The sequence below is a fragment of the Garra rufa genome, chromosome 25, assembly GCF_049309525.1.
Source record: "Garra rufa chromosome 25, GarRuf1.0, whole genome shotgun sequence".
Taxonomy (NCBI): Eukaryota; Metazoa; Chordata; class Actinopteri; order Cypriniformes; family Cyprinidae; genus Garra; species Garra rufa.
This window is the reverse complement of record NC_133385.1, coordinates 37,084,941-37,100,833: the sequence shown is the minus strand read 5'-3', so window position 1 is coordinate 37,100,833 and position 15,893 is coordinate 37,084,941. Positions and strand designations below refer to the sequence as shown.

Here is a 15,893-nt window from a genome sequence, read left to right as displayed (position 1 = left end):
ATCAGCAAATTCTTTAATAAAGTCTGTATGGTGCCCTGGTGGCCTGTATACAGTAGCTAACACAAACGTCACAGGGGATTTATCATTAGCACTTGTTTCTCTGGATAATGCTATATGAAGCACCATAACTTCAAACGAGTTATAATTGAAGCCCGTTCTCTGAGAGACATTGAGAATACTGCTATAAATAGTAGAAACACCTCCTCCTTTACCTTTTAGACGCGGTTCATGTTTATAACAGTAATCTTGGGGGGTGGACTCGTTTAAAATAATGTAATCGTCTGGTTTTAGCCAGGTTTCTGTCAAACAGAGCACATCTAGGTTATGATCAGTGATCATATCATTTACAAAAAGTGCTTTCGTAGAAAGGGACCTGATATTCAATAAGCCAAGCTTTATCAATTGTTTCTCTGTATTATATATATTTTTTATTTGTTGAACATTAATTAAATTGTTGGTCCTGATTTGATTCAGGCGTTTTTTGTATTTTCTAGCTCGGGGAACAGACACAGTCTCTATAGAGTGATATCTAGGTGAAAGGGTCTCTATGTGCAGAGAATTAACTGATTTCTGTGACGTGAGGCGGCTAGCAGACGGTCGGTTTAGCCAGTCTGTCTGCTTCCTGACCTGGGCCCCAGTGAGTCAAGTGCAAACTCTAAGACTATGTGCCATATTTCTAGATAGAAGAGATGCTCCACATCCGGAGGGATGAAGACCATCTCTTTTCAACAGGTCAGGTCTGCCCCAAAAGCTTGTCCAATTGTCTATGAAACCTATGTTATTTCGTGGGCACCACTTTGACATCCAGCCATGGAGTGACCACAGTCTACTGTGAATCTCGTCACCACGGTAAGCCGGGAGGGGACCAGAGCATATTACAGTGTCTGACATCGTACTTGCAAGATCACACACCTCTTTAACATTATTTTTAGTGATCTCCGACTGGCGAAGTCGAACATCATTAGCGCCGACGTGAATAACAATCTTACTGAATTTACGTTTAGCATTAGCCAGCACTTTTAAATTTGCCAAGATGTCAGGCGCTCTGGCTCCCGGTAAACATTGGACTATGTTGGCTGGTGTCTCTATTTTCACGTTCCGTACAATAGAATCGCCAATTACTAGAGCACTTTCATCAGGTTTCTCAGTGGGTGCTTCACTGAGTGGGGAGAACCTGTTTGATGTTCTGATCGGAACGGAAGAGCGGTGTTTTGACCCGCGACTATGCCGCCTCACAGTCACCCAATTGCCCTGCTGCATGGGCGTTGTTACCGGAACCGAACAATGTACAGGGCTTTCTGAGCTAGTCACATCCAAAACCGTATCTAAGGCCCTCACATTCTTACTATCCTCCATTAAAGTTTGGATGCGTGACTCTAGTTCTGAAATCTTCTCTGTCAGCCTGACTATATTCCTGCATTTATCACATGTATAAGGCTCACTGCTGACAGAGATAGATAAGCTATACATGTGGCAAGCAGTGCAGACTACAATTGTAGGAGAAGAAGCCATTACTCACCGTGATTGTAGAATGATTTCAACTTACCAATGTTGTTAGAGTTCCTGAAGAACAGATCAGGGGGAGAAAAAATGGAACGGAACCGGCTAAAAGAGTACTAACGATATTAAACACGAGAAAAAATAAATAAAAACGTGAATGGAACGCAGATGGCAAGTTAACCGGCCAGCGCAATGCTAAAAATAGTAAACAAGAGTTAAAAGCGTGAATGGAGTGCGAGCGGCAAATTAACCGGCTATGGAATGCTAACGTGCTGCACTCGTGATTATAGAGTAAGGCGAACAATCAAATTAGTCAGATTAGTTTGATGGATAAGACCAGAAATTAAATTAAGCTATATCTATCAATTTAAAACGGCAGAATTAACAATAAGATAGAGAATCCAGTAGAAAATCCAGTAGAAAAACGAAGCTGCAGAGAGCTAACAGTACAACCAAACAGACCACTCTGCAGCGAGGCAAACAGGAAGCAGGGAAACAGCGAAACAGCGACACCCACAGGACAGGAGCGACCACATGTCCTATTCATCATGTTTATGTTTTTTGTCTGCTTGACAGGACCATACAAAGTTGTGTATCTTGTATTAGAGCAGTTAAAATTATGTGCTTTAAGTACAATTCTCTCATACTGACCACTGGATGTTCAACATGGCATCTCATGGCAAACAACTCTCTGAGGATTTGAGAATTAGGATTGTTGCTCTCCACAAAGATTACTAGTACGTAGAGTTGCAAAAGGCACATTACAGCCCTAGTGCTAGACGAGTTTCAGTGCTTAAAAGGTATATACAAAATATATTTTTCTAATAAAATGACCGAACGTTTCGGTAGACAAGACCCTTCTTCATCGGCTGGGATCGTTTACAGCCCTTTGAAGCCACATTTAAACTGCATTTTTAAGGTTCAAATATTGGGGCAACATTTAAGTCCATTATATGGAGAGATTTCCAGAAATGTTTATCTCAAAAAAAAAAATAAAAAAAAAATCTTGACGACTGAAGAAAAAAAGACAAACATCTTGGATGACAAGGGGGTGAGTGAATTATCTGTAAATTGTTGTTCTGAAAGTGAACTACTCCTTTAAGCACTCGTTCTACTTTCTGCAGAAGTAGAAGGTCAGCTTGTCAGTGCTCAGACCATATGCCACACACTGCAACAAGTCGGTTTGCATAGGCGTTGTCCCCGAAGGAAGCCTCATCTGAAGCTGGCTCACAAGAAAGCCTGCAAACAGTTTGCTGAAGACAACCAAGAGCATGATTTACTGGAACCATGTCCTGTGGTCTGATGAGACTATAAGATAAACTTGTTTGGCTCAGATGGTGTCCAGCATGTGTGGCGATGCCCTGGTGAGGAGTACCAAGAAAATTGCTTACAGTCCAGCATGGTGGTGGTAGCATCATGGTCTGGGGCTGCATGAGTGCGGCTGGTTCTGGAGAGCTGGAGTTCATTGAGGGAAACATGGATTCCATTATGTACTGTACATTCTGAAGAAGAACATGATGCCTTCCCTCCAGAAACTAGACCGAACTGCAGTTTTCCAACATGATAATGATCCCAAACACACCACCAAGACGACAACTGTCTTGCTGAGGAAGCTGAAGGTGAAGGTGATGGGGTGGCCAAGTATTTTTTTTCAGACCTGAACTCTATTAAGCACCTATGGGGTATCCTCAAGTGTAAGGTGGAGAAGCATCATGTGTCTAACGTCCAGCAGCTCTGTGAGGAGGGGAAGAGGATCCCGGCCTCAACCTGTGCAGCTCTGGTCAATTCCATGCCCAGGATGATTAAGGAAGCGCCAGATAACAATGGTGCTAACACAAAATATTTGGACAAGTTAACTTAGGGTGTACTCTCAGCCATTATTGCCAAATAGCTGGCAAAAAAAGTATGTTGAGTTACTTTCAGAGGACAGTAAATCTATGCTGCTATACAAGCTGCACATTGACTACTCTAAAATATATCCAAGTTTAATTTCTATAGTATTTCCCCCTTTAAGAAGATATACTGAAAAGGTTGCAGAAATGTGAGGGGTGTACTCACTTTTGTCAGATACTGTATGCGCTGCGAACAAAGATCAAAAAAGAGCATCATCAGCACTGGTGAAAATTTAGTATTCAGCACTTTTAATGAAAACGACTGGGTGTCAAACATGCAAAGAGGCCGCAGACTGAAAGTGTAAGACAAGTTTCATTTGCAGGACTTTTTCACAAGCTTGCTGAAGAGAGATGCTCAACTCTGACAGCCATATCAATGCATATCAGTGGATCTGAAATCAGTTGGTAGGAGTACAATTTACACATGTGGCTTCAACAATCAGACACTTTTATCTTGTACAGTTTTTTTTCCTTGTCTTTTTGCCATCAGACAGATGCCCGATCAAAGAAAAGTGGCCAAGTGTAAAAAAAGGCCCAAAAGGATTATTAAGTTTTAACAAACAATAAAACGTCTAAATAGGTTTTCATTTAACTTTTTTTTTTTTTTTACACAAATATCAGCTCACTTACGCCGTCTGAGATTCAGTCAGCTGCATCATCAGGGAGCTCTGAGGAAAAAAAAAAAGATTAAACAGGGCGCCTCATATAAATGTTTGGTTTAAAAGGGTGTAATACCATTTCTAATTTACCTTTATTCAAGTTATGAATTAAGTGAAGTCATAAAGACAAAAGTTTGATTACACAAAAATCTAACAGTTTCAGACATTTACATTTAGCTTGATGCTATTGTGTTACTCCAGAAAGCTGATGTAATTCAATTCACACAGAGATTTGTTAAGATCTTTTCTTGACTTACTTTTATTTTCTTCTCTTCTTGCAGTTCTCTCAAAACAGAAGTGTGTATGGTTTCCCTCACATCTCTAAAGACAAATAACAGTTTTATTTGCATGGACAGAACACACACGTATGAACAAGCATATGAGTGAATTATTCTTACTCTTGGGCACAGCCGCTCTGTTTGTTCTGATTCTGGATGGTGTAAAACTTGTCCAACAGCGTTTGAATCTCCATTCGCACAATCTCTTTTTCATTCAGCTGGGCCTACAGATGCATAGACAAACGTGTAAGTGTGAACATCACGATAAAGCATACAAACAAAGACTCAAAAGTATAATATTTTGATGTGCTGCAATGAAAACTGACAAAATATAAAGTAAATTAGTACATAAAAATGAATGAGTGTATTACATTTTTGGACTATTGCTTATTAAATAAGCTGTGAGATTCACACACACAGGTGCTGGTCATTTCATTAGTGAAATAAATCAACTTTTTGAAGATGTTCTAATTCCATTCAAGAAGTGAAATGTTTGTAATGTATACATTCATTCCACACAGACTGATGATTAATTTTGATGATTATAACTGACAACTAATGAAAACCCCAAATTCAGTATCTTAGATTTTCTATGGGGTTAAGGTCAGGCGAGTTTGCTGGTCAATTAAGAACAGGGATACCATGGTCCTTAAACCAGGTACTGGTAGCTTTGGCACTGTGTGCAGGTGCCAAGTCCTGTTGGAAAATGAAATCTGCATCTCCATAAAGTTGGTCAGCAGCAGGAAGCATGAAGTGCTCTAAAAAGTCTCAGAAAACACAGTGGACCAACACCAGCAGATGACATGGCATCACCATCACTGACTGTGGAAACTTTACACTGGACCTCAAGCAATGTGGATTTTGTGCCTCTCCTCTCTTCCTCCAGACTCTGGGACCCTGATATCCAAAGGAAATGCAACATTCGCTTTCATCAGAGAACATAACTTTGGAGCACTCAGCAGCAGTCCAGTCCTTTTTGTCTTTAGCCCAGACGAGACGCTTCTGACGCTGTCTGTTGTTCAAGAGTGGCTTGACACAAGGAATGCGACAGCTGAAACCCATGTCTTGCATATGTCTGTGTGTAGTGGTTCTTGAAGCACTGACTCCAGCTGCAGTCCACTCTTTGTGAATCTCTCCCACATTTTTGAATGGGTTTTGTTTCACAATTCTCTCCAGGGTCCGGTTATTAGGGTCCCTATTGCCCAGAGGGTTAACAGTGTTGCCGTGGGTTTTTTTCATGTCCAAGACCCCATTAACGTAATATTTAGCTCCTGGAAGGTGTCTCTCACATTATCCCACAGCAACATTAAAAGAGTGTAGTTTAGTGTATAATGTTTTATTAATTTACAATATTTAATACTGGGGGCTTCCAAGTTATTTGACATATTTTTTTTTTTTTTTAAGTAACACAGTAGTTGCTTTCCCTGGTAATTAGTTACTATAACTAATTACTTTTTAAAAGTACAGTCTTAAAAATAAAGGTGCTTCAATAATCCATAGAAGAACCTTTTGTCTAAATGGTTCCATAAAGAACTTTAACATCTGAAGAACCTATCTATCTGTTTCATTAAAAGGTTCTTTGTGGTGAAAGAAGGTTCTTCAGATTATAAAAAGGTAAGAAAGAGATGGTTCTTTAAAGAACCTTCGACTGAATGGTTCTTTGTGGAACCAAAAATGGTTCTTCCATGGCATCGCTGTGAAGAACCTTTTAAAGCACCTTTATTTTTAAGAGTGTAACAAGAGTGCCCAAACCCTGGTTTAAACATACACTTATATCCATCATCGTATCAGTATTTATTTTTTGTGTTGCGGTAAAAATAGCAACAGGTAGCACCAGTAGCTCACAGAGCTAACAGGGTCCCTATTGCTCGTACACTTTTTTCCACCACATCTGTTCCTTCCTTTCGCCTCTCTATTAATGTGCTTGGACACACAGCTCTGTGAACAGCCAGCCTCTTTTGCAATGACCTTTTGTGTCTCGCCCTCCTTGTGCAAGGTGTCAACGGTCGTCTCTTGGACAACTGTCAAATCAGCAGTCTTCCCAATGATTGTGTAGCCTACAGAACTAGACTGAGAGACCATTTAAAGGCCTTTGCAGGTGTTTTGAGTTAATTAGCTGATTAGAGTGTGGCACCAGGTGTCTTCAATACTGAACCTTTTCACAATATTAAAATTTTCTGAGACACTGAATCAGGGTTTTTCATTAGTTGTCAGTTATAATCATCAAAATTAAAAGAAATAAACACTTGAAATATATCAGTCTGTGTGGAATGAATGTATACATTACACAAGTTTCACTTCTTGAATGGAATTAGTGAAACAAATCAACTTTTTGAAGATATTCTAATTATATGCCCAGCACCTGTATATTTGCTGTACGCAAAGTGAGAACTGCGTGTGTGCGTGTACAAGATCATGACCTTCAATCTGTCGATCTCTTGGTTCTTGGCTGTGCGTTCTGCGTTGAGTTCTTTCAGCAGAACTTCCATTGTGATCATGGAAGAGCGTTGACTCTCCAGCTCTCTCTCCTGACTCTCCAGCACCTGAGACAGATTCGAGCCAAAGCCACAGGGAGTCTGCGGCGCCTGAAAGCACAGACATTGTGATGAAACAGTTAAAGATGAAGCCTATGTCACACAATCAAGTGCAAGTCTCTCTGACACACACACATTTACATAGAAGTCTGTGCAATGCCCTAGTTTAGATAGCTATTGTTTTTATATACTTTAGTGTTTATATTGCTTCAGTTATAGGGATAACTACGGAGCCTGGGAAGTCACCTGTAGGAAAAAAAAAAAAAAAAAAGTTTATAAACCATTTACTAATTCTTAAACTGTTCCCTTGGTTTAACAAACCATGCCCACGGATCAACCGTACCCACAAATTTTCAATCTGTGCTCTCAGATTTAGTAAACCGTACCTTTGTTTTTTTTTAAATCCGTACCCACAAATTATTAATCCGTGCGCACGCTTTTGCAATCCATTCCTGCGGGTTTGTAAACTGGTCTCACAGATTCATTTTAGAAGAACATAAAGCTCCTAGGCAGCCTATGTGTTAAACAAACCTTATTGTGTATATATATGTATATGTATATATTATCATTGTATAATAAATAAATATAAATAAAAGTACCATGATCCGCACTCAGAAAATAGTCTTGTCTTTATTTTACATTAGGCTAATCACCAATAGGATAAAACCCAGGTGTCAGTGTTTTATTCTATTGGTGATTAGTGTAAAAACATGGTTAGTGTTGCCAAGTCCATGGTTTTTCCGCAGAATTGGGCTACTTTAACACGGTTGTCACGGGTTGTTTTTCATGTCCGCGAGTTGAAACGCCCCCAATAACACAATATTTAGCCCCTGGAATGTGAATTTACCAGGGGAACTGTGAAAAAAATGTGTATTTTACCCCCCTGAATGCAGTTATTACTGGGGGATCCCCGTCGAAGCGCGATTGGGCTAGTTTTGAGTGGCAGTTGGGCGGGTTCTGTTGTGAAAACCTGGCAACCCTGATCACGGTCTCATATTATGAAAAATAAAGTTTAATAAACAATACAATGCATCCCACACCTAAACAGATGGCCTGCTTAAATCAGACTGAGGGCGGGGCCACAAATCAGTGAGTTTACAAACCCGCAGGAACAGATTTCCGAAGTGTGTGCACGGATTATGAATTTGTGGGTACGGATACAAAAACCGAAGGTACAGGTTGACAAAATCTGAGTGCACAGATTGGAAATTCGTGGGTAGGGCTGCTCGATTTTGGCAGGGTGCAAAACTTTATATTAGTAATTAATTTAAAGATAAAAAACCCTGAATACTTTTGTTCATGTCTAAAGTAATTTAACAATACTACAGAAATTAAATGTAATTATCTGAATGTAAAATAAAACAGCGTCTTCACTGTAATAGTTAAACATGCTTTGTTTCTTATTAAAACTACAAAAGTCCTTTATTCAAGAGCAGTGAGTGATTTTTCTCTTTGTATTTTTACGTTTCATTAATATTTAAGCGCCACATGGATCCAATATACTGTTACACATGTATTTCCATTCTCAATTGTTTATGATCATTTAAGACATAACTGACAGGGGTTTATATGAATAATCCCCAAGCGCCTCATTTTGAAATGTTATTGCATGTATTTGACCGTTTAGGCGCACACCTTGAGCTAAAAGATAACTTCACATGTCCGTGTTCTGCTCCGTCTCTGAGCGCTTACACAGAACAGCACAAGTTTTCTTATGCGCTATTAAAAACACAACATAGGGCTGGGCGATAAAACGATAACGATATATATCGCGATAGACAAGAGATCGATATCAATATAAAATGTGTTCGATAAAACGTTCGATATTTTGTATTCTTCGTCGGCCCGCCCAGCCCCCCTTTAGCGTTCAGTTCATAGCGCCAGATCACAATAGAAGTTAAGGTTATCTTTCCTACAGAACAGGTCCATGTTGTTGTATTAAACAAACTAAATAGCCTTATGTTATTTATCTTATTTACACGGCGGCATGTGTTCTCTTACGAGAGGTCTCTCGTACTGCGTAAGCTAGCTTACGCTTGGGGAAAATCCTTTCCGCGAGAGATATTGAAGCCAAAAAATTATCCTTAATTTTGTATTAATGTAAAACGCGTTGCCGCAGTGAGCAGACATAGGCGAGGCGTATTGCTTGCCTATTGGCTGCTCTGCAGCAACTGCAGCACCTATCGAGCGAGGCTTGGCGCGAAACCAGCTCCAATGAGAGCCTTTCGCGCCTAATACGTCATCTCCCGCCGAAAGTGGCGTGATCCAAGCCTATAAATATCGCTCGAAGGTAGCTACACTCTGATTTTTTCATCCTTCAAGCGAAGCTCACGCATCGCTGGAGCCGGAGAAGAAGCCGCCGTCGACTGCAAGCATCTCAGCGGGACGAGCCATTGGAACTGCTGGCCACGCCGCCTTCCGTGCCTTCCTGCTGCGCTTTCCGGCGCCTATATCCTTTATAAACCTTTATAATCTACAGTGTGTGTCGCCGCTGCGATACACACTGTTTCTCTAAGAGAGCAAAGTGTCTTTTTAAAGATGCTTTCATACGGCTCGTGCAGATGCCAATGGCGACTCTGAGGACTTGCCTTGCCTTCTTCACTGAGACTGCTCCCCCGCCCGCGCGGTGTCGCGCCGTAAAAAGCGCTGTGCCCAGCGGGCCCCGGACCCTTCCTCCAGCCGACAAAGCTCGCCGGTTCGCCCGCCTGCTTCATCGACCTCGTCAGCCTCTGTTCCGGACGTAAAGCGGCCGCTGTATGCCACCGCTTCCATCGACGCCGGTGACGAGGGGGGCCATGAAGGAGGAAGAGGATTTCCGTTTCCCGCCAAAGCGGGAACGCGCATGCTGCTCAGAAGAGGCGATAGCAGCCCACTTATGTCTGCCCTCCGCTGGACGGCGTGCTAAGTCGGCCCTCCCCTCTAAAGCTTGCCGTCAGACGTCAAACCTGCTTCGCCGCGCTCTCGCCGCCGCCTAGCCGCGTCAGCGCTGCGTAACATGGTCTCTCACCGTTGCTGAGAGGCACCCGTGGTTAACGCTTTCTGACGTTTTTCTCGTCTGGCCGCCGCCCCGCCAGACGCGGCCCGCGGCCCAGGATTGAGTTGAAACCTGAGCCTCCGAAATCGTCCTAGCACATCTGGGAAAACGACAGTGTACGAGTCCCGCGGTTGCCGGACCCCCACCAAAGTTATTCGCTCGTCCAGTTCCAGGAAATGTGACTGTTCCAGTGTTTTCTGCAGCCAACAAACCGGCTCCGTCGCCCGTTTGCCTGCACACAAAAGTCGTTCCCACGGCTACACAGATATACCCCCAATAAAGTGTATTATCTGGTGTCCCGGCCACGGCCGATGGTGTTTCATGTGTCGTATGAATATGCCCACTAACCAGTGCTCATCTCTACACACAAACACAGCGCACATAAAATCGACTCAGATCGATTGCGCGTCACACGTGGTAAATGTGCCCGCTTCACAGTGCCCACAAACACCACATTATGCACTGTTGGTTTCTGTAAAAACGAAACCAACAGTGCATTAACTCTATGCTTTGGGATGTTAAATGTGCCCGCTTCACAGTGCTCACAGACACCTCATTATGCACGTCAACCGGTTTCTGTTAAAACGAAACCAACAGTGCATCCGCTCTATGCAGGCGAACGTTGTTTTGGAGTGTTAAATGTGCCCGCTTCACAGTGCTCACAGACACCTCATTATGCACGTCAACCGGTTTCTGTAAAAACGAAACCAGGAGTGCGTTCGCTCTATGCAGGCGAACGCTGTTTGGAGTGTTGAACGCCGGTGCGCGAGTCCCGCGGCTGCCAGACTCCCACCGAAAGTATTCGCTCTCTCAGCTCCAAGAAATGTGGCTGTTCCAGCGTTATCCGCAGTCATCAAGCCGGCGCTGCAGCCTGCTTGTCTGCACTCAAGAGCCGTTCTCACGGCTACCCAATTAAATCCTCAAAGGAGTGTATTTTCGGGTGTTCCGGCCATAGCCGAAGGTGTTTTGTGTGTAGCTCGCATGCACATACACATGAGCACATCCTGTCATACAAAACCCGCGCACATAAAGTCGACCCGAATCGGCTGCGCTTCGCATGTGATAAATGTGCCCACCCTAGAGTGCCCACACATATCACATCAGGCAGGTCTTACGGTTTCTGTAAAAACGAACCGGACGACGCCCCGTCTACACGGCTAAAGGCTGCGCTGAGTGTGTTGAATGTGCCCGTTACTACGCAACCATATATACACACAAAGATAGCAGTCCCCGCGGTCAGTGTACCCCGAGCCTCGAATGTCACAGTCACTCGTGCGTCACAACGCACCGAAGCGACTCCGTTGTTGACAGATCGGAGCGCGCATCGCACCTACCCCCTTGCGTTACAGGTAAATGCATGGGAAAAGCTCCCAGGGGTTTCACAATGGGTGCTGGACATTATTAAAGGAGGCTATTCGCTACAGTTTCACCGACTTCGCATGTTTTATATGTGCCCACCTCAGAGTGCCCACACATATTACATCAGGCAGGTCTTACGGTTTCTGTAAACCGGACGACGCCCAGTCTACGCGGCTTAAAGCTGCATCGAGTGTGTTAAATGTGCCGTTACCACGCAACCACACATACACACAGAGAAAGCAGTCCCCGCGGTCAGCGTACCCCGAGCCTTGCATGTCACAGACACCGAAGCGGCTCCGTTAGTAACAGATCGGAGCGCGCTTCGCACCCACCCCCTCGCATTACATGATAGATGCATGGGAAAAACTCCCAGGGGTCTCAAAATGGGTGCTGGACATTATAAAGAGAGGCTATTCGCTCCAGTTTCGACGACGCCCTCGCCGTTACACGGCGCGCGTCGAGACCACGATAAAGGCAGATGCAGCACACCTGCTACGAGCCGAAGTGACCACTAGATCTAAGGCAACTGAACAAAGCGCTAGTGAAGCGAAAGTTCAGAATGCTCACAACCAAGAAAATCCTCGCACAAGTGTGCCGAGGAGACTGGTTTGTGTCAGTGGATCTGAAAGACGCGTATTTTCAAATACAGATAGCGTCGCGTCACAGGCGATTTTTGAGATTCGCCTTCGAGGGCCAAGCTTATCAGTACACAGTCCTACCATTCGGTTTGTCCCTAGCACCCCGTACGTTTACGAAGTGCATGGACGCAGCGCTCGCCCCGCTCAGACTGAAGGGAGTGCGAATACTGAATTATTTGGACGATTGGCTGATTTTAGCGCAATCTCGCTCAATGCTCAGGGAACACACGACCATGTTACTCGATCACCTCGAGAATTTGGGTTTGAAAGTAAACTGGGAGAAAAGCTCGCTGAACCCCAGCCAGAATATCTCCTTCCTGGGCATAGAACTGGATTCGCAGTCAATGACAGCGAAGCTAACGCAAGAGCGCGCGCTGAACATTCAGAGAGCAGTGAGCGCGCTCTGCTGCAGCGCGTCTGCCCCGCTCAAAACCTTTCAAAGAGTGTTAGGTCTTATGGCGTCAGCATCATCAGTTCTACAGTTAGGGATGCTCTGCATGCGCCCACTGCAGTTCTGGCTGAGAGCGCGAGTGCCGCACCAAGCGTGGGCGTCCGGTCGACTCCGTCTCACGATCAATCAGAGATGCGTTACAGCCCTGATGCCGTGGAGAACAGCCGGCTGGTACCAAACAGGTGTCACTCTAGAGAGACCCTCGAAGGTGAAAGTAGTGTCCACGGACGCGTCCACCTCGGGATGGGGAGCGCTCCTAGACGGCAGACCGTCGTTCGGCCAGTGGTCAGAACGCGAGAAATCGCGGCATATCAACTGCCTCGAAATGATGGCAGTAGAGAATGCGCTGACATATTTTCTTCCTTTATTGAAAGGAAGTCATGTATTAGTCCGCTCCGACAACATATCGGTAGTGGCTTACATAAATCGCCAGGGCGGTCTCAGGTCCAGAAAACTACATGCACTTGCAGAACGCCTTCTGGTATGGGCTCATCGCAACCTGCGCTCGCTGAGGGCAGCGCACGTGCGGGGGACCCTAAATGTAGGACCAGACAGACTGTCCAGGAACAATGTTCCGGCGGGCGAATGGTCGCTGCACCCTCAGACGGTGCAGCTATTATGGAAAACATTCGGCAGAGCGGAGATAGATCTATTTGCATCTCAGGACAACGCTCATTGTCTAGAATTCTTTTCCAAAGCCAAGGACGCGCTAGCACATGCGTGGCCCCGCCGTCCTCTTTATGCGTTTCCCCCAGTCTCTCTCCTACCTCAGGTGATAGAGAGGGTGAAGGAGGAAGGGTGTGCAATACTGCTAATAGCGCCGTTTTGGGGGAACCAGCCTTGGTTCCCAGCGCTGATGCAGATGACGAGCATCGCACCGTGGCCAATACCTGTGAGGAGAGACCTCCTCTCGCAGGCGGGCGGCGCGATTTGGCACCCTCACCCCGAGCTGTGGTCCCTTCATGTATGGGTCACCAGGGAATATATGATGAACTCCCCACAGGAGTGATATCAACGATCACACAGGCTAGGGCGCCATCTACTAGACGGCTCTATGCCTCGAAGTGGTCGATATTTGCGGACTGGTGCACAGCCCGCGGATCTTCACCCACAGACTGTGGAGTGACAGATGTACTTTCCTTCCTACAAGAGCTGCTGGACAAGGGCAGGTCCCCGTCCACGCTCAAAGTTTATGTGGCGGCCATAGCAGCGTTCTCGAGGACAACGCTAGGTCAGTCAATAGGGAGGAACGATTTAATCATACGCTTCCTTAGGGGAGCTAAGAGATTAAATCCACCCAGACCGCCTTCAGTCCCAACTTGGGACCTTTCTGTGGTGCTGGACGCTATGAAGGGCGGACCATTCGAACCACTACAGGCGGCTGAATTAAAATATCTGTCTCTTAAGGCCATATTCCTCCTAGCGCTCGCTTCAGTGAAGCGCGTAGGAGATTTGCATGCGCTCTCCGTGGGCGCGACATGCATGGAGTTTGGACCTAACGACTCTAAAGTTATACTCAAACCCAAGCATGGATATGTGCCAAAGTCTATTAACACACCGTTTAGAGCACAGGTCATCGCACTGTCTGCTCTGCCGGTTGGGGATGATGAGGCTGACGCGAGACTCTTATGTCCAGTTAGAGCGCTAAGAGTCTATGTGTCTCGCACGTCTGCTTTTAGACAGACAGAACAGCTGTTCGTCTCGTTTTACGGGCATTCTAAAGGAATGGCTGCGTCAAAACAGACTTTATCCAGATGGATAGTGGATGCTATTGCACTGGCGTACGAGTCCAAGGGCATGCGATGCCCGCTGGGTGTCAGAGCACATTCCACGAGGGGCGTGGCCTCGTCGTGGGCTTGGTCGAGTGGAATTAACTTGCAAGACATTTGTACGGCGGCAGGCTGGGCCTCTCCGTCTACATTCATAAGATTCTACAACTTGGAGGTTCCCGCCCTACAGGCCAAGTTGCTATCGGTCTAGATATTAACAGATATCTAGACCCATGTTCCAAGTTTATCCAGGTCGTTTACCTGCCCGGATATACCAGGAGCCAGTGTTTATAGGGTCCTAATCCCCTTATATGTTCAAGCACGTTCAAACACTATATGAACCCCGGGCTATTCGCCCTCGGGTCTATGGTATCAGATCTTGGCATGCACGGCGTTTTACATGGGGTCCCCAAGCGTAAGCTAGCTTACGCAGTACGAGAGACCTCTCGTAAGAGAACGTACTCGGTTACTAACGTAACCTCGGTTCTCTCAGAGAGGGAACGAGTACTGCGTACCTTGCCGTGCAAGCGCGTGCTCTGGGCGCTTTTATGATGAAAAAACCAGAGTGTAGCTACCTTCGAGCGATATTTATAGGCTTGGATCACGCCACTTTCGGCGGGAGATGACGTATTAGGCGCGAAAGGCTCTCATTGGAGCTGGTTTCGCGCCAAGCCTCGCTCGATAGGTGCTGCAGTTGCTGCAGAGCAGCCAATAGGCAAGCAATACGCCTCGCCTATGTCTGCTCACTGCGGCAACGCGTTTTACATTAATACAAAATTAAGGATAATTTTTTGGCTTCAATATCTCTCGCGGAAAGGATTTTCCCCAAGCGTAAGCTAGCTTACGCAGTACTCGTTCCCTCTCTGAGAGAACCGAGGTTACGTTAGTAACCGAGTACGATTTCTGTCTCTACATGATCGCGTGTTTACAATGTCTCCTCACAGACGGGATCGCGGACTCCATTCATAAAACGGACTTTACTATAGGGCGGAATTCGTCGATTTTTGGATCAATAAATCAAAAGTTGGTCTGTTAATTAATTCAGATCGCGATATGGACTAGTGTCTGTGAAAACTGAAATGCAAAAAAACCGTTTCAATAAGAATCCTGCATGTTCCGTTTGCCTCTATATGAATGAATGGAGGAGATGCGTTTTATTTTCACTACACGCATGCTGCACACGTGACGCTCCCGCTAATTTTTGGCCTTTGCATCTCACATGAACAGACAAACTCCAATAAATACATCTCCAAAGCTGCTGTGAGTATCACTTTTTGTCAATTTTACCGTTTCATTAGTGAAACTAGCATCATTCATACTGTATTACACACTGAAACTTCACGGCAACCTGTCAAAATAAAAGTACGGTTTAACATGGAACAGAACAATATTAGTCTTGTATTACTGTACAGTATAATGTAGGTGTTTATATGTTCACATTTAAATATTTACATAAAACAATATATATGATAAAAAATAAAATAAAGAGTCACCACTTAATTGTTGAAAAAATACTATTATTATTAAACCTTTTTTTAACTGAATATAATTTTTCTTCTATGTATTAATTTTAACAGTAAAGCTCTGTTTATTTTTATTTTTAAAAATAAATCTGTGATTTTGCTTTCATTTGATTATCAGAAAAATTAAAACAAGAATTTCTGAAAAAAAAAAAGATTGTAAGGCCCTATTGTTCAAAATGTTGAAAGTTTTGGACTTATTTTTTCACTTAAATAAATATTTTTGTTATTACACAAAGTATAGGCTAAAGTACCAGGA

The 15,893-nt window shown here is 44.4% G+C and overlaps 2 protein-coding genes across 2 annotated transcripts in view; one reads left to right on the top strand and one right to left on the bottom strand.

The window, feature by feature from the left end:
• LOC141301232 (uncharacterized) overlaps positions 1-15,893 on the top strand; it is an 80,276-nt gene that overhangs the window by 20,078 nt on the left and 44,305 nt on the right. The gene's annotated exons all lie outside the window — the stretch shown is intronic.
• kif15 (kinesin family member 15) overlaps positions 1-15,893 on the bottom strand; it is a 59,160-nt gene that overhangs the window by 5,116 nt on the left and 38,151 nt on the right. Inside the window, exons 29-33 of the mRNA XM_073832379.1 lie at positions 6,750-6,914; positions 4,450-4,553; positions 4,309-4,372; positions 4,023-4,060; positions 3,559-3,685 (exon numbers count right to left, since the gene is read on the bottom strand). Of these exons, the coding sequence (XP_073688480.1) occupies positions 3,559-3,685; positions 4,023-4,060; positions 4,309-4,372; positions 4,450-4,553; positions 6,750-6,914 (498 nt within the window). The remainder of the gene's footprint in view (positions 1-3,558; positions 3,686-4,022; positions 4,061-4,308; positions 4,373-4,449; positions 4,554-6,749; positions 6,915-15,893) is intronic.